The 17,713-nt window shown below is 49.7% G+C and overlaps 3 protein-coding genes and 2 non-coding genes across 14 annotated transcripts in view; 4 read left to right on the top strand and 1 right to left on the bottom strand.

Moving 5' to 3' along the window:
• Positions 1–817: 817 nt before the first annotated feature.
• On the bottom strand, positions 818–3,680 carry commd9 (COMM domain containing 9). Its single transcript, XM_061775136.1, has 5 exons — positions 3,591–3,680; positions 2,290–3,104; positions 2,159–2,193; positions 1,258–1,361; positions 818–1,190 (listed from the first exon to the last, which is right to left on the bottom strand). The coding sequence occupies exons 2-5, from the start codon at positions 2,442–2,444 to the stop codon at positions 1,062–1,064; spliced, it is 423 nt and encodes a 140-aa protein (XP_061631120.1). The 5' UTR covers positions 2,445–3,104; positions 3,591–3,680; the 3' UTR covers positions 818–1,061.
• A 3,070-nt stretch (positions 3,681–6,750) lies between these two features.
• On the top strand, positions 6,751–10,074 carry zgc:114188 (40S ribosomal protein S17-like). Its single transcript, XM_061775123.1, has 5 exons — positions 6,751–6,909; positions 7,786–7,937; positions 8,784–8,889; positions 9,659–9,724; positions 9,956–10,074. The coding sequence occupies exons 1-5, from the start codon at positions 6,907–6,909 to the stop codon at positions 10,031–10,033; spliced, it is 405 nt and encodes a 134-aa protein (XP_061631107.1). The 5' UTR covers positions 6,751–6,906; the 3' UTR covers positions 10,034–10,074.
• On the top strand, positions 9,284–9,410 carry LOC133478790 (small nucleolar RNA SNORA71). The gene has a single exon (XR_009788787.1). It is a non-coding gene; the product is annotated as a small nucleolar RNA SNORA71 (small nucleolar RNA).
• On the top strand, positions 9,761–9,891 carry LOC133478789 (small nucleolar RNA SNORA71). Its single transcript, XR_009788786.1, has one exon. It is a non-coding gene; the product is annotated as a small nucleolar RNA SNORA71 (small nucleolar RNA).
• Positions 10,075–13,883: 3,809 nt separating the features above from the next.
• LOC133478710 (proline-rich protein 5-like) overlaps positions 13,884–17,713 on the top strand; it is a 6,499-nt gene continuing 2,669 nt past the window's right edge. For 2 of the 10 annotated variants that reach the window (XM_061775116.1, XM_061775111.1), the window contains exons 1-8: positions 13,884–14,023; positions 14,110–14,265; positions 14,491–14,571; positions 14,645–14,693; positions 14,755–14,809; positions 14,881–14,972; positions 15,303–15,440; positions 15,609–15,714. In XM_061775116.1, the coding sequence (XP_061631100.1) occupies positions 14,013–14,023; positions 14,110–14,265; positions 14,491–14,571; positions 14,645–14,693; positions 14,755–14,809; positions 14,881–14,972; positions 15,303–15,440; positions 15,609–15,714 (688 nt within the window). In that variant the 5' untranslated portion in view covers positions 13,884–14,012. Of the gene's footprint in view, positions 14,024–14,109; positions 14,266–14,490; positions 14,572–14,644; positions 14,694–14,754; positions 14,810–14,880; positions 15,091–15,148; positions 15,491–15,608; positions 15,749–16,823; positions 17,502–17,713 lie in introns of those variants that run through there. The other 8 variants (XM_061775108.1, XM_061775112.1, XM_061775110.1 and 5 more) reach the window with 7 other exon arrangements.

Here is a 17,713-nt window from a genome sequence, read left to right as displayed (position 1 = left end):
GTACTGTATGTTGAAGTTGAAACAAGCTTTGTATTTTGGGGAGGGGCTCAGTTTAGCCTGGGTTGTTAGTGGAAGTTACTTGGACGCATGTGCGTGTACACGTTCACTTTTTTACTTCTGCATTCTTTCACTCTGAAATGGACAACTTTTCCTCAAGTAACCTAAAATTCCCAAAAAGAAAATGTCACTTCATTTTGTACATAAGGAAGTTTGTAAATTTTAGATTTACCAGCGTGTGATAAATGAAAGAAAATGTTGAAGTGTTCCAGCCATCAGTGCAAGAGGCGCTTGATTTGATTTGGCAACCTTTAAGGTTGTCATGTTCATCCGCAAAAGTTGAATGGAGGCGGCTGGACACGAAGACGTTTCACCTTCAAATCCAAATCCAAGGTGAGAGAGAGGACGACCAAGGAGTACATCTGCTTCCATTCAACCGTTGCGCCATGTTTTTACCTTTTTTTTTTTCCCACTGAAACACGAATGGTTAATCATCCGTTTGTTATTGTCAGACAGGCCCCTGGATACATTTTAAAAAGATGTGGACTTCATCGCTTGGAATTATGACCATATTGGGCCAAGTTGAAAGTTGATTTCATTTTCATCCAGCAAAAAGCAACGAACAGTACACCGCGCTTGTTGACGTGAAACTTTTCCCAGCTTCTTTCGACAAGCGGACGTCTCCGCTAAACGCAGAACGCTTCCTTCCGTGTGCTTGGTTTATCCGACACCGCTGCTTTCTTTTGGTCTCCGTTTCATTTGTCCTATATGTGATGTACTTACAAATCCATTTATGACATAGACATTTCAAACAAACGGGTTGTCTTATAAAAGCACTTTATTAATATGAAGACACAGTCAAGCTTTCACCACCAGACGCATGTATTTGTTGAATGTATTTTATATTTAATACAGAGCCCCGATTCATCGACAGTGTGTGTGTGTTTGTGACTTCCTGTCAGGTTGTTGTTGTTCATAGAGCGGAGTGGGGCGGTTATGATGAAGTCTGCCTAGCGACAAGCAGCCAGTCGTGATGTAACCAAATGAATCCTCCTATGACATCGTCACTTGCCAGCGACCGCAGAGAGCTGGTCCCGGACGCGGCCCAGCCCGTCCAACATGGTGTCCAGACTCTCCCTGCTCAGCTCCACCGTCGCCACGGACACGGAATCGGAGGCGCACGCATCCTCCGTCTGTCAATCACACGTGCGCACTGTAAACAAATGCGTGTGCGCGCATATGCGCGCGAAGCGAGCCCACCTTGAAGTGGACGAGACACGCGGGGACGCACATCCGGCTGAGCGCGTCCGAGCTGCTCACCACGTCCACCCTCCAGTCCACGGCCGTCAGCTGGGGAAGCGTGGCTACGCACACACACGATCACTGGCACTTGAACGTCTGCCAGTAACAATGTTATGAAGGGCGCCCAAGCACTACTTTTGTTTCCACTGAAGACCCAACTGCTGTATATCATCTAGTGTATAAAAATGCAGTTTTTAGCGATTGCGGAGACGGGAATGACTAACGACGCTTCGCTTGTTCCCGACGGCCAATCACGATACCACCAGCGACCAGACTTACGAATTTTCGAGATACGAGTTGTCGTCGGGACGATTTTTTGCTCTGACTTGTGAGCAAATTGGAGATACTCGTGCTGTATGGTGACTCGACTCATTTCTCACCAAGCAGCAGTTTGGCAGCTCAACAACTGTTCAAAAAGGACTCAAGCTGATGTTTACTCCAAAAATAAACATCCAACAGAGAAAAAACATTTGCCTTCCAAACATCTGTTCAGCTTTATGCTAACAAACAAAAAGAAGCAAAATGCCATAGACAGGCTAACGAAGAGCATCGGCGTCAGGGTAGGGTGTTATATCCAGGACTTGCTGCAAATATCTGCACCCCCCCGTCGACAAAAGTATTTCTATCGCTAAAATAGCTGCACCCCCGTTGACAATTATATCGCGATCGGTAAAATGTATTCGCACCGCCCTGAAAAATGTATTTCGATCGGGAAGACTTCGGGTCAGCAAAACTGCCTTCCCAATCATTCCTCATTCCCGACTCCCTCCGAAGGGATTTTCGGAACTCTTTAGGAGGTCCACGATCAAAATCCCGCTGTCGTGAGTCGCGCGTGACTGAATGATTCCCAAAGACTCACTCTGACTCCCGACTGCTTCTGTTTTCCACATCTCCCTGAAACACATCACAAGCACAAAGTGTGACATCACCGCAGGCTAAAAAAGAAGCGGCTAAGGTCAGGGGTCAGGAGGCGTCGCCCGAGCGGCTGACCTGTTCTCCAGCAGGATCTTGGTGAGCAAGTTCTTCAGGCTGGAGTGGAAGCCCTCAGGAAAAAGCTGGACCACCCGCTCGGCCGAGCTCAGGTTGCCGAAGACCACGTGAGCGGACAACGCGTGCAGCGAGTGCAGCAGCTGAGGCGCACACATACAAAAGCCCAATTTAAGAATATATTCCTCAAGTGCATCTTTCAACGGGTGCGCGTGGAAGAGGATCTCGGCCGGCTCGTCTGCGGAATTCGGGTTTGTAAACCGCTGTCATGTCGAACGGACGCCAGCGGATGGCGCCGTTTCACATCAGCACAGCTTTCGAGCAGAAGATCGAGATTGAGCGGTGAATCTCGGCTTACTATTACTACTTATTTAATATTTATTATATATTTATGATTGTTATTTTCTTTTGGGGGGGGGGGGCTTGTTATGTCATAGAAGTAAAAAAAGTTTGCATCAAAAGCATGTCATATTTCTTTTCCCAAAAAGTTCATTTTCTGTGTTTTTTGTGTGAAAACGCAATCCGGGTTCGACTCCTGACGACGAAACAACTTCAAGAGGTGGAAATCAACTTTCTGGTGAAAGAAGAGAGTCTGTCTTTTGCTAGGTTGGATGCATATATTGTCATATCTGACAGCATATTCTGTGTGGTCTTGAAAGTTGCGTCAAAATAAAAAACGTGATGAATTTGAAAGAAGGTGCCTGAGCAGCCTGAGCTTCAGGGACGGCGAGCGCCGCGGCGGCGTTCCGAGTCAGACGAAGACTTGGACCTCGGCGACTCTGCACACACACGTCCTTCACAAAGTCTTTGGATGGAGCCTAAACACACACACACACACAAAACTCGTTAAGAATTCAAAGGAAACACACATTGCACATTGTGAAAGGTTGTGCTCAGCACGGCGCGCCCACTCCATGTTAGCGTTGTTTAATTATGACGACCGTCGACTATATGAACTGATAATGTCTACGAATACAACTTGAATCATTATGTTGAGCAAATCACAACATTAGAAGGTTTGATATGATTCTTCCACCTGTCGTAACAAGTTCCATGCAGGAAGGTCCTCTAGTTAAAACCACATGCAAGCAATTCGCTTGTTTCTTGCAATCTAAATACAAACCGAGACAGGATTCTAAAGAAAAATCGATTTCATTCAGAGTACACAAAGAACGATGTTAGCAACTTCGTTCAGATCTGTTTTAAGATGGAGGCTAACCGCCGCTATCGAGCTAATCACATCAGCAGAACAAACGATTTTATGGCTGTTAGATGTTGATCAAATGAGAATCAAATACTTCAACCTTGAGAAGAAGCTGCAAATTGTCGAAATGTTCGCTCGACAGGGTGGCAGCCATCTTGACAGTCACGTGACAACCGGAGGTGTTTTTTTTTTTTTTTTTTTTTTCATTTCCGGCTTGGCGGAACATGCAAAGAGGCGGAGCTACTTCAAATGACGTCGACGTGGGCGTCATGTATTAGCCAATAGTATTGTGGAAGAGAGCAAGCGAAAACATGGCGAATCTGACTGTAAGTGGTCATTTATTTCATCTCATGAATGTAAGGATTTAAAACACTTCTAAAATTGCTACACATATAGCTCAGTCTATAGTTTGTGTCTGAGTCAGCAATACTATCATGCATAGGTTTAAGCCTGTCATTTCTGCCTTTACTGAGGAAATGACAGGCTTAATGAATGTATGTAATGTATGAGTACTGAACTAAATGGAATTTTCAAACATATTTGAACTTCTTGAGATGTTCCTGTATGTTGTCGTTTGTTTAACTGTAATTGTTCAATCCATCAACCTTAACAAAGTTCCTTCAATCAAAAAAGTCTTTCTATTCTTTTTGAATCGACAATTACAATACGTCATGTGACAAATTATTTGGGCATATTGGACAATACCTACATGACCCTAAAGTTTTTAATGTGTTGTTTCTTGGGGGGGATGTCTTTTATTGAGAGTGCAACTGAATAGTTACAGGAAAGAAGGAATCAGAGAGAAGGGGAACGACATGTATGAAAAGGCGACAACAACAGCCTTTGTGTTGGGGGACCTGCACGAGCCACCGAGCTGACCGGCAACCCGACCCTTGAAATCCGGTTGGGTGCAAAAAAAAAAATATATATATATTTATATATATATAAAAATCTTCCCTTTGTTTGTTCTCAGCTCCATCCAACCATCTTCAAAGATGGACGCCTACCACAATCCATTTTTGAAGGCTCACAGTCACAATACAAATGCAGCATTTGTTTTAAAAGGGGGGAGTATGCATGTGTGAAAACGGTTAGCGCGACCGCCTCACAGTTCTGAGGGCCGGGGTTCAATCCCCGGCCCCGCCTGTGTGGAGTTTGCATGTTCTTCTCCCCCGTGCCTGCGTGGCTTTTCTCCGGGCACTCCGCTTTCCTCCCACGTCCCAAAACATTGCCCGTAGGTGTGAATGTGAGTGCCAATGGTTGTTTGTTTCTGTGTGCCCTGCGATTGGCCGGCGACCGGTTCGGGTGCCTCCCGCCCGAAGATCGCTGGGATGGGCTCCGGCACGCCCGCGACCCGAGTGAGGAGGAGCGGAACGGAGGATGAATGAATGAATGAATGAGTATGCGTGTTTTGGCTCATATGCAAAGCCACGAAAAGCCATCTTTTTGTCTCGGAGGTATGTTTCTGTTTCAAATCCAGTATAATCCATGTAGTTTTTGTGAATTGAGCTATTTTTTATGGCAGTATGAAAATGAAGGTTTTTTTTTTTTTAGCATTTAATAGTAAGAATTAGAAAAACATTTCTGCCTGCTTTCCAAATGTGAGTCCTCATTGTTGTTGTTTTTTAAAAATCCATTACAGGACTGTTGCCCAGCACATGGTCAGAGTTCTCCAGCTTGGACAAGGAGGTAAAAAAAACCCAAAATGTGAAAACATCTTCCAATGATGGTGAATGTCACGTTTTGGGCTGCTGCTTGAAGCCTTAGCATCTGTCATCTCATTTGCATGATGTGAATTTGTGGGCCTGGTACAATCCGTGACACGCCAGATCTGCGCACAATCCTATTGGAGAACCTGGAGATTGAAGGCTACTGGTTTTTTTAAACTCTGAAGAAAAATTAGGACTATGACCCTTCGCAGTTACGGTCGCAGATTGGCGGCGCATTATACCAACGAAGGCGCCCGGATGGCCGGCGGAGCTCTGCGACCGATCTTCCGCATCTCCAGGAAGAGGAGATTTGAGATTGACACGCGGTAAGAGTTGTGGCGAATATTTCACAGAGCCTGGCAACTTGTCATTGTTCTGCATACATGTCCAAAATGTAACGCGCGTCCCAGTCACTTGAAGGAACCTCGGGCCAGTCGGGGTGCGCTCAAGTCCCGTCTTTCAGGCACGCATCGATATTTCATTGTCGTAGAGTTCTGGAAGTTATGAAACTTGTCATCAGACAAATCTACACGAGCGCCCACGGGACACTTCTTAATCTGACAAGCTTGTGGCTCTAACAACATTTGTCCAATCTGAAAACAACCCAAATAAACCCGAAAGCTACCAAATGTTGGTAAATAACTGTTTTATGATACTATCCTTGTTCAAAGAGGATCATATTGGACATGAGCAGATTTCTAATTGACGCTGTACGTTCACAGCTGACGGATTCCATTTTGAGGGCTGCCTTCGTCGTTTTGGGCTTCGGGTCCGACGAGAGACGTTCCGCAGTCGAGCGCGCCTTCGCTGGCGACACGGTGAGTGAGGGATGCTGTACGGATCTATTTGAATATTTTGCTTTTTTGGTTAACAGGTGTCGTGACCTGGAGTCTGTACTCCGCTGACTTTAGGAACAAATTCCGAATCCTCTCTGTCATCGCCGCCTGTGTCCAATGTCGTACTGATTGTAAAGACACAAAAAGGTTTTCGGGGGCGGGGAAAGAGAGGAGAACTTCTGAGTTTTCAGTCCGACGGCGACAATCTGGGAGGATGCTGCTCTTTGGACTGTTTCGGGGTTTCTGGGGGGACTGATTCGGAAATAAATCAATTTGCTTTTGATTCATGTTTTTGTGTGAATATCTGAAGTTACATAATTCCATACAAGCTGCACAGTTATCAGATAAAAAAAGGTGTTTGTGTGGTAAAATTTACAATGAAAGACGTCCTAGAAAAACAACCCAGTTTCCTTTCCTCTTTACGGGCTTCATATGGACGGCATATTGGGGTCAGCAGGTCTGGGAAAGGTTTGGTATAAGTTTCAATTGCTTGTAGTGTGCCTGTCTAAGTAAATCATTTGAGGACTAACTGCCTTTATTAAATAACTGTCATTATATGAATTATTGAAACATTCTCAGATCCAGAAATCCAAAGTCAAGAGGTTTTTGAAGCAATGATTCAGTAAGTGTTTTCCTTCCCAACATGGCCGCCTGGTGGGCACGTGGGGGCGTATTCGAGAGGAGTGGGCGGAGCCACATGAGTGGGAGGCTGCACACGGCAGACCGACGCGATGATGAGCGGTTGTCGTTGCGGCCTCCTCCCGAAGGCGGCGCAGTGTCAGCAGCTCCTGCCCTCCTGCGCCAACTTCCGTTCGCGGCAAGAAACTCTCACCGGAAGTGACGCGGCCCTCTTCGACCAGGCCGAGCCATCATGGTGGGTGCTTTCGACGTGTCTTGTTAAGCTATCCAAAGTCATCCTGCCATCGAACCGCGTCAAAGCGCCGCAGATGACTCATCTGTGGGTCTCGTACATTTGATCCGACTCAATGTTTGCGTTATTAGCTGTAGATGGTTTTAAATGGGCGACATTGTGGCGGAGGCGGACCGACGCGCCGGGTCGCCTCGCCTCGCCTCGTTTTGATCCATTTTCGCATGACAACATGCGCACGCTTGTTTTAACAACCTTTGAATACTTGTTACATACAATCAAGTAGCTTAGCACTAGCTAATGCTAACACTTAGCCTGCTGGATTAGAAGAAGAAGAAGAGATGTAATCGTAGTAAGTACTACGATTGACTGGTTTTTGTTCTCGCGTGTAAAGGACAATTTGTGTTCTAACCTGTTTAGTTTCATATAAATGGCAGCTAAAGATAGAATTAATCGACAACTAATCAGTGGTCGAATCAATCGACAAGTGATACTCGTGAGACTTTGTTGAACTTCAAGTTGTCCAAATCTTCGGAACAGCAAAGATTTCCCGATTTCTGCTCTCCTCCACGTTTGCAGACTGATTATCTTTGGTTGTTGTCTTTTTTCAACATCAGCTTTGACTTTGGAAAAACATTTTGGGAGGAATGTGCCTGACCAAACCAGTAACTGAATCCTAATCAAATTGAACATTTTCCGCACTGGCAATTTGATAGAAATGCAATGTTTTGAATCCAATGCATTGAAAAAGGTAATCGACAGATGAATGAGTTTTTCAAATAATTGTAAGTCGTACCTTTCATGCGACATGTTAGACATGTTTTTGTTTTAAGAGCGTTCGGTGAGTTTGCAGCAGGGTGACGCGTGCGTGCGTGCGTTCAGGGTCGCGTCAGGACCAAGACGGTGAAGAAGGCGGCCCGGGTGATCATCGAGAAGTACTACACCCGGCTGGGCAGCGACTTCCACACCAACAAGCGGGTGTGCGAGGAGATCGCCATCATTCCCAGCAAGAAACTCCGCAACAAGATCGCCGGGTGAGTCGCGGGCGCCCTTCGGCCTCGAAAGTGACCTCGCCCGGCGTGCGCCTGCGGCCCGGTCTTCGATGATGATGAAGCCTCTCCCGCGTTCCTGTCAGGCCCTGGCGCTTTCCCGCAATTGCGATGCGTTCATCGCAGCACAATATCAATTAAAAAGGCGCCCTCGTGGGAATCGGCGCACCCGTGAAACGAAGCTTACCTTAGTTTTGGATTGAGGACGCGTTCGGCTATGCATCATCAAAAAAAGCTGCATTTGTATTTGTTTTAACACAAACCCCCCCAAACATATTTCTTAGATCATTTTTTTTCTGAGAGAAAATAAAAGGTGCCATTTACAAGAATAGTTGTAATTGTCAACTTAACTTGAAGTGACCTGAATATCGGAATATTAGGACTTTATTTTTGGAAAAAACACGTTCCAGTATGCTATTTTATTCGAACAAAATGTTGACTTAGTTCTCGAGAAAATCAGTTTATTTTCGTCTCGGCACTACCATTTTTTAATTTGTTTTGAACTAACTTGATTTCCTTCGGCATTTTGGGGTGCACGGAAGCATTTTTATTGGAGAAGAGAAATGTTTTTCATTTTGGGGGGGGGGGGTGGGGGTCATCTTTTCCAAATGTGATTTTTCTCGAGTTAAATATGAGTTTTTCTTGGAAAAACTTGACCTTCATTCATGAAAGATGATCACTTTTTATCCCAACAAAATACCAACTTACTTTTCTTGGAGAGAAGCTTTCTTCTCTTAGCTTCAAAGTATCCGTTTTATTTGAACATGAATAACAGTTTTGAATTGTTTTTGAGGGAGCTCACTTTTGACTTTTGTTTCCGTTGGCGTTCAGTTACGTGACGCACCTGATGAAGCGCATCCAGCGAGGTCCCGTGCGAGGAATCTCCATCAAGCTGCAGGAGGAGGAACGCGAGAGGCGCGACAACTACGTGCCCGAGGTCAGTCGCACGTCGGCGCTTTTGAGCTCGGCGATCGGTTACGCGGCGAGGGCGCTGCCAAAATGGCCGTTTAGCAACGGCTTCCTTCCGCGAGCTGACTTGACAAAGAAAAGTCTTGCGAGTCCCTTGTTCGACTTTGACATGCAAACGATTGCTATTAGGACACATGTCGAGGGACGGCAAGAGCAACGGATCGCACAAAAATATTGTAGAAACAAATCGAGAGAGAGAGAAAACCCCTTCCTATAGCGGGGGATTGCTGTATTCCCCGGGCTTCTTGAATGCAGCATTGGCGGTCTTTGTCGCTTTCCTGTGTCGACTCGAGCAAAGTTAGCACGCTAAGCTAAGTATCGTGTGACATTGACGGCTCGAAGGAGGTCGAAACGCTTTGTCGCCCTGTATCGAAAGTGTCGTCGGCGTGCCGTCGCCTTCGCCATTGATAGTACAGGAAGAGGAAGTCGCGAGCCTTTCCCGTGTCTGCCGGACCCCCGCTTCCTGTCAGACCCTGGCGCTCGCGCACATCATCATCAGGCATTTGTAGCACTTTGCAATTAGCACGCATTCTAGTCACTAGTCACCGATGGCGGTAAGCTACGCGTGTCGGGCAGGAGCGCGGCTGGCGTTCTGGGCCTCCGACTCCGGCGCCGCAGACTCTAGGCTCGTCCGTCGGGCGCTTTCCGGATTGGCTGGACCGTTTTAAGAGAAAAAGGAAAGATACACGCGGGGATGGACGGGCGGAGACGACGACGGCGTTTTGTTGTGTGCGCAGGTGTCGGCTCTGGACCAGGAGCTGATCGAGGTGGACCCCGACACCAAGGAGATGCTCAAGCTGCTGGTGAGTAGAAAAGCGCCGCCGCGTCGTCACATCGCCGCCTGTATCGAAAGTGTCGTCGGCGCGCCCGTCGCCTTCGTCATTGATAGTGCAGGTAGAGGAAATCGCCGCCGGCCTTTCCCGTGTCTGCTGGACCGCCGCTTCCCGTCAGACCCTGGCGCCGGCGCACAGGACTTCCTGTCGTCTCCCGCGTGGCGTCTCTCAACTTTGTTTCTGTTGTTTGTTTGCGCTCAGGACTTCGGCGGCCTGTCCAACCTTCAGGTGACGCAGCAAACGGTCGGCATGAACTTCAAACAACCTCGAGGAGTTTAAACCTTTGTCTTCTTCTGCTAATAAAACAAAAACGAACACTGGTGGCCGCTTTGACTTGTTCTTTGGCTTCGCTGCCAATTAGAAAGTCATTGACAGGCCTGAGATTCCATTTTGATGTTCCCTATTTTTTTATTAATAGCATAATTATTACAATTTGCATCATTATTTTGTAGAATAGGTACATGCCAAAGTTGACGACTATGTACATTTGAAGTCCTGTTTTGTTTGTTCTCCTACTTTCACAATAAAAACCAAAACAAATCGTGTAAAACGTCATCGGGCCTCATTCAGCAAAAACCACGTCCAAGTGTTCGCGTTGCGCTTCTGATGCAAAATCACAAAATGCCAAATGATTGAGCGGAAAAGCGACCGATCCAAAACCGTGGCTAACTTTCTCCGTCTTTAGAAGATTTCAAGAAGTCGTCGGAAAGCTCGCCAAACACACAAACCGAGAATAATCGTGTCAAGTGAAGTTTGCCGAAAAATCTTCAAGGCTTCAGCGACGGCGAAGCCGTGGCGACCTCGCTCAGATGCTCATTCGTACCAAATCCCGATGATATCGTCGTCGCGATCGAATCTGCGAACCGCTCCGAATGTTCAGGGAATTCACCCGGTGGCCTTCCATGGCGCTCACAGCGGCGCAGGCGAGAGGGAACCCGTTTCCGGGTGGATGCTTTGGTTGGGAGCCTGCCTCGAAATAGAAGAAGAAGAAGAAGAAGATGAGGGCACTCGATGGAGATTTGCCGCCGCGCGAGCCAACATTTATAGCGTAGGAAGTAAAGCGAGTCGAGATGGTCGGGAGCCTCACGAGGTCCAAAATCGGGTCAGCGGGAGCATCAGAATGGCAATAACCGTGGCGATGCATGCCGAAGCGCCGAGGAGAAGACGTCATCGTGACGCGGGTCACTTCGGACAGATGATTGGTCGTTGCTGGGCTTTTCTGACCCATCTTCTGCTCCTCTCTGACCTCTGCACGGTTGGCACCAAAGGCGGACGCTCTTTCTCGGAGGCGATTGCCGAGCCTTATGGGGCCCAACGTTACGGCCGTCCGAGAGGAGGAGGCGCGTCAACCCACGTGGCTCTTTCAGCGACTTCGTGTCGGTCGCGAGGAGGACTCGGGGAGGCCCCAGCCAGCGCTGACGTCTCGGCGTTTTCCGCCGGAAGTTCTTCATCGGCGCAAAGTCGCCGCGTTCCGTGTCCGTCGGGAACGCCGATCGGACTCGTTTCCTGAAAGCGATTAGCGGAACGATTCGGTAGACCCGAACGGATCCGATCCGATCTCAAAAGTGTTGGGGCGCACACGCGTCCTCATATACGCTCGGGCTCATTTAAGTGACATTTCCAGAATTGATTTGCGGGCGGTAGCTAGCTACCGTGTGTTCTGAGAACAATTCGGAAAGGAATTTCGCTCCGTTGTGCTTTCAATTCTTACTTGAACATGTCGACCGTATCCCGACAGTCGATCTTATTTCATGATGACGTTATCAGTATAGCGTCAAAATACGGTCCGACCCGATATCCGTGATCAACTTTACACGAACATAATTGTTGGTATTTTATCATTATCTTTGAGACTGCTAATCCAAACACGACTAAATGTAAAAACACAAGAAAGGGCTGGAGACACATGAGACAAATTGTAAACATTTGGGCGGAATCAAAGCTGCGGCTCGGTGCTTTTTCTTTCCCCCAAAAGGTCGGTCGGGTGCGCGTCGATAACGAGAGAAGGCTTTCGAGTCGTCCGGCAGTCGAAGGACTTTCGTCCGTTGGATAAAATCTGCCCCGGCGCTTTTTTGTCTGACGGATGCCAAAGACGCGGTCAGTTCGGCGCGATGGCTGATGCGGGACCTGCGATCATTGGTCGTGGCCAAAGGGAACGTCTGTACCACTATTCGACGTTTCGTCCGAAGGTCGGGGGTTGGACATTTGGAAGTTTTCAAAGACGCGTCCGTTATTAGGAGGCCCGCATAGTTTGGAGGCAGGACACGATTGGCTCCTGCGTCGCGGGAAGGGCGACCATGTGACCAATGTGACCAGATGACCAAAGAAGTTGGTTTTGGCCACGGTTAGCGCTCCAGGGTTAGGCGTAGTGGGAAACATATTAAACGCCGCCACACTCGAGTCGCATACTTTTTCGCCGTGCGGCGCCGCGTGTCCTGCAGCCAGTCGCAACAAACAAACCTTTCACAATCGATGTTTTGGACACATCGTGGACTGTTTGCTAACTGTCACGGCAACAAGACCGCATTGTCAATACCTTCTTGTCTCTTTGCCCTTTGAACCACGCCGTACGACTCTTAACTCTTCGTGTCGAAGAGGAATCGTTTACAAAAATAAATACGCATACACATATACATTATGCATATGAATACACTAATGCTTGTTTTCCTTCAAAACTAAATTATTTCAGAGGGGAAACCATTTGCTATAAATCCCAACTTAATATTGAAATAAAGCCTAAGATTATAGGAAGGAAAGCTGTCTTGAGCCCGAGTGATTTTCTTTTTGTCAACAGTTTCAAAGTAGCCGACAAGTTATTTGGGATTTGTGCTTCCCTTTTACGCTAATTCCGTCCACCCGCCCGAGAGGCCCGTGCCTAAAGTCGCACGCGGACGCGGACCGTACACCCGAAAACTGAAACGCAAACACAAAAGACAACATCGCGAGCACAAAAAACAGAAATGCACGACAACGCAAACGCAAAAGTCGTCATCGCGAGCAAAACAAATCATTGGGCACGTTTGCTATTTAAAAGGTTCGGTGTGAATCTTTGGGGCACGAATCCGATTCCATCGACCTGCGCCGAGTCACGTGCCCAAAGCGGCAATTGTGCACTCGAAAACGGCTTCGATTAGCTACACGTCAACACACATTGGGGAAAAACATCAACATTTCAAGTTGGCTGCATGCTGGACCGAACGGGATTTTGATCTCGATGATGATGCTAACGATTAGCATTTGTGTTGGAGTTTTACGATTTGAATGATTTTGTGCAGTCAGTGAAGCACAAACAGTCGACTGATTTTGTTTATTTGTTGGTTGTTTTTTCCCCAATGCAATGAGCATATTTGGGCAGGAAGTCGCGTGTGTAGCGTTTACTCAATGATTTGTGACTTTTATTTGGTTCGCTTGACTTAAATGGCGCTCAATCACACACGCGAGCTTGAATAAATGATTTGGACGTCGCCTTTGTCCCGGTCTCGGTTGTTGTGGAAGTTTGATGACGTCACATTCTCATTTGTGAGCCGCGTGAAGCGCAAGTCCCCCTTCCCGTGGGCTCAGCACCTGCGGGAGGTGTCCGGGCTCTCCCTCAGAGAACGGCTGAGAAGCTCGGTCACCCGGGAGGATCTCAGAGTAGAGCCGCTGCTCCTCCGCATGGAGAGGAGCCAGACGAGGTGGCCGGGGCATCCGATTCGGACGCCTCCCCCGGTGAGGTGTTCCGGGCACGTCCCGCCGGGAGGAGACCCCGCGGACGACCCGGGACGGGACACGCCGGAGAGACTACGTCTTTCGGCCGGCCCGGGAACGCCTCGGGATCCCCCCGGAAGAGCTGGATGAAGTGGCTGGGGAGAGGGAAGTCTGGGCGTCCCCGTCCCCCCCGCGACCCGGTAGAAAATGGATGGATGGGAAATGTTCCAGCACAAAACGCACAATTGCAGTGTGTGTGTGTGTGTTTTGGCATTCCTATATCAGCTTTAAACACTGCAGATACGATACGTGTGGAAATTGCGGAAGGCCAGTTGCACTTTGACTGTGAAGGTCGCGAGCGGAAGTGCGAGCGAAAAGGAGCTCATCGCGTTCGTCACTTTGCCAAAACGTTTGCGAAGCTGATGCGCGAGGGCACGTGACAGCGATGACGGCCGGTGACGTCATCTGATCTCCTCACGCCGGAGAGAGAAAGTCACTCGAGGCGCGCGCACGGACGTCCGCGTCGCTGCCCTGGTGCGCGTGCGTGTCTCGGGTGAAAGTTCGGCAGCTGATGACGGGCAAGTAAGTGCTCAGTGTTGTTTCTTGTCTTTTTTTGATTGCCGGCCAAGGGAGCAGAGACAGGAAGTGACGTCGCGAATCGTCATAAGGCAGGTCGCCGTGGTTACGGACAGTCCAAGGTGCACGATGGGATCTTTCCGGCGCTCCAGGCCTCGCTTCATGAGTTCTCCGGTTCTGTCCGACCTGAGCCGCTTCCACGCCCGAACCGACACGCCGCCCGCCTGCGCCAGCGCCATCTGGAACAGGTACGCGCCCACTCGCTTGCAAAATCCAAGTTTTCTCTTGGGATGCGTGTATTTCCTGGTGAGCAGGCGTGTTCTCATCAGCAGCGAGCAGGATGTTTGACAGGAAGTGGCCGTCACAGACAGCAGGGCCACTTCCTGTCTCTCGCACACTCGCGCTCGCTCGGCTAACTGCAAACATCACCCTTCTCATCGAAGCGTGTTGGCTCCCCCCCCCTGTGTCCTCAGCATCCAATCAGCTGTAATGAAAATCTTCAGAGGCGGAGCTTTGCAGCCGAACGAGCTCTACACGCTTAACGAGAACATCAGGTGACCTCGTTGTCCGACGCGTCTTATTCCAAATTGTTCTCAACTGACATCTGATGAAATTGTTTTCCCTCAGGTGGCTGCTGAAGAGCGAGATGGGTTCCTTCGTCACAGATTACTTTCAGGTGCGTTATTGTTCCCGCCCTCTCGCCAGGAAGTTAACGTGCTGCGCGTTTGCGTCTTCAGAATCGTCTGCTGAGCGGCGGTCTGACGGAGCTCGCGCGGCGCATCTTCATCTCAGGTGAGGAGGAGGGGGAGTGTTGTGGTGCGGTGTTGCCGTGGTAACAGCGCGCCGCCGCCCCCCCCCCCCAGGCGGAGAGCGGCTGGCGGCGGTGGCCGAGGCCTGGCGGCGCTTCTTCACCGAGACGCTGCCCACCCTGCAGGCCATTTTCTACCCCATACAGGTGATGACGTCGTCACCGCGCTCCCTGATTGGCTCGCTCGCTCGCTCGCTCACCCTCTGTGTTTGCGCGCACAGCTGTCTGTGCTTGTGCATACGTGTTTGTGGCCTTTTGAATGCGGGTACGTATGTGCGCGTGGACCTGTGTATGTGCATATGTTAATGCGTGTACCCGTGTAGGCGTGTGTGCACACTCGCACGCGTGGGATTTGGTGTGTGTGTGTGCGTGTGTGTACCTGTGCGTGTATGCTTTTTGCGCGTACCTGCGTGTGCATGCGTTGTTGTTTGTGCGTCACGTTTGTGTCCCTGTGTACGTACGTTTGCGCGCACGCAGGGTCAGGAGCTGTCCGTCAGGCAGATGGCGCTGTTGTCATTCCGAGACTTGGTGCTGCTCGAGCTCCCCCTGGAGGACAGCCTAGGAAGCGCGGGCAGCGTGCCGCCGGCCGTCACGCACATGCTGCTGGTGCTGCAGGTCTTCATCATCATCATCATCATCATCATCATCATCAATGAATGAAAGAAGTGACGTAGTCTGCTAGCCTAATGCTAACATATGATGCATTTCTTCGCAATTTCAAATGTGCTTTATAATGCGAAAGAGGCCACGGAGGTTCACCGTAATTCCGCATGCGTCCCGCAGGGGGTGCGCGAGCGCGGTGCAGCGTCCAGCTCACGTTACCGCCATCTGGAGCGTCTGGCGGCCACGGTGGTCTCGCCGTACCTCGAAGACGAGCTCCGTCCCTCAGGTGCGTCGCGTGACTGGACATTGGACCACGTAGCGGCTAGCTGGCGTTAGCACGTGCGCTCGCGACGATGCAAACTGTTGCGGCAGCGTGCGTTCATTTTGGCAAGGGTCATCTTGCGCGTGAATGTGTGTGTACGTGTGTCTGCGTGAGATGTGTTTGTGTGTGTTCAAGATGTGTGTGAGAAGTGTGCGGTTGGTGTGTTGTGTGAAATGTGTGTGTGTGTGCGCGCGCGCGCTAGTGTACGGAGCATATAGCGAGCGATTCGGGAATGAAGACGGAGCGCAAACGCGGTGTCGCCGCGATCGCCGTGCCGCAATCAGCTGATCATTTTTGAAACGGACTTTTCGGAACGATCTGGGTCCGCGAGATCAAGATCAGGAGGGAAAGAGTGAATGATTCCGAACACGGCCTCGGTTTTGATTTCCTGGCACGTGAGCGCTCGCCAGGCGAGGCCGGCGCTAGGCCGACGCTAGGCTAACGGCGCCTTTCAAAGTCCCAAATGCGTCCGCGTTCATTCGTGGACGCAAAGGACCCAAATAAACTAAAGAGGATCACAAGCTGGCAATTAAAGGCTTAACGCCGCGCCCACTTTTATTTTCAACACCTGCGGTCCGGCACAAACTAGTGAAGGTCTTATTGAGGGTCCTGTTGTTAGTTGAGGTCTGGTCCTTATCATGGACCTGAGTAAGGCGGCTTTGTTGAGGGTTAGGGTTCTGAACCCTTCTTGAGGGTCCAGTCCTCACGGAGGCTCTGCTTTGTATCGAGGGTCCGGTTCTCAGCAAAGGCTCAGTCTTTATTGAGCACCCAGGTTTTAATGAGTTGTCATTTAGATCATAAAGTTGTGCTTCCTATTGATGGTATGCTATTTAGCAAGGCTACGGTCAAAGATCATTGACCCTCCGATCCTTATTGAGGGTTTCGTTATTTTTCTTTTTAGGGTCTGGTTCTTAGTAAAACTGCGCTCCTTACTAATGGTATCATTCTTATTGAGCGTCCGGTTCTTATTCAGATCCTGGTTCTTTTGGAAGGCCTGGTTCCTATTGAGGTGGTGCTTCTTCATAATGGTGCCGGCGCCGCTCGTTTCTGAAGTTTTGCCGTTTTGTGCTCAGAGTGCGACGGCGGTCCGCCCCGGTCGCTTGGCGACGGCTCCCGCGCCGACACGTGCTCGTCTTTGGCGCCCCTGGCGGAGCAGGAGGGCGAGGCCTACCTGGAGAAGGCGGGCGGCGCGCGGCGCCACACGGTGGCCGACGCGCACTCCGACGCGTGCCTGCTCGCCGGTAGGATGCGGCGCGGGACCGAGGCGCGCGGCGGCGGACCGGCCCGGACCGCCGGGCACCTCTGCGGCCGACCCGACGTCAAGGACTCTCGACGTTAGCGGCCGGGAAAGGAAGTACGCTTGGAAAGGACAGGAAGTACAAGTGCGGGAAACTGAAACTGTATTCAAATGAAAAGTGCAAGCTAACGGCTAACAGACTAGCTGGGGAGGGAGGGCAGTGTTGCTAACGACATACGCGGAAGAAACGGCGAGGATGACACTTGACGACACGAGATGAAAGATGAAGATACGACGATGAGGAATGAGAATAGGATGAAAATGCCGATGAAACGCGAGAACGAGAGAATCGAACACGACCAGAGGAGATGAGAACATGCGATGAAATAGGAGAATAGGACAGCGAAAGATCCGAGTTTCCCAAATACCAACTTAGCCTGACAAAAAGCAACGGAGCGCACTCGTAGCTAGAGCGACAGGAACAAATGCAAATAAAGAGCGACCTTTAGCTTGATTTTCTACAACTACAGCACTGTAGTTCAAAACATCATCGCAATGAATTCTGGGTACTCAATGCTTCTTGCTGACGACATTGCAGGATCGTGAGTGTGAGGCTGTACCGGGAACGGGCGTTAAAAGCGTTTCCGCGCGGGCTGTCGTTCACCTTACTTGAATAGCGCACGCCTACTTTGAGAGGCGCGTGCTCGCGTTGTGTGTGGGATCGGC

Source organism: Phyllopteryx taeniolatus, chromosome 5 (genome assembly GCF_024500385.1).
Source record: "Phyllopteryx taeniolatus isolate TA_2022b chromosome 5, UOR_Ptae_1.2, whole genome shotgun sequence".
Classification (NCBI taxonomy): Eukaryota; Metazoa; Chordata; class Actinopteri; order Syngnathiformes; family Syngnathidae; genus Phyllopteryx; species Phyllopteryx taeniolatus.
This window is presented reverse-complemented; position numbering and strand designations above follow the sequence as displayed.

Excerpts from the sequence above, each read along its gene's own strand:
- commd9 (XM_061775136.1), bottom strand. The coding sequence starts at position 2,444 with ATGTGTGCGCCTCAGCTGCTGCACTCGCTGCACGCGTTGTCCGCTCAC. Across the intron at positions 2,194-2,289 it reads AAGATCCTGCTGGAGAACAG|GGAGATGTGGAAAACAGAAG; the intron begins GTCAGCCGCTCG and ends GATGTGTTTCAG. Across the intron at positions 1,191-1,257 it reads CGTGTCTCGTCCACTTCAAG|ACGGAGGATGCGTGCGCCTC; the intron begins GTGGGCTCGCTT and ends TGTGATTGACAG.
- zgc:114188 (XM_061775123.1), top strand. Across the intron at positions 7,938-8,783 it reads CTCCGCAACAAGATCGCCGG|TTACGTGACGCACCTGATGA; the intron begins GTGAGTCGCGGG and ends GTTGGCGTTCAG. Across the intron at positions 9,725-9,955 it reads AGGAGATGCTCAAGCTGCTG|GACTTCGGCGGCCTGTCCAA; the intron begins GTGAGTAGAAAA and ends GTTTGCGCTCAG.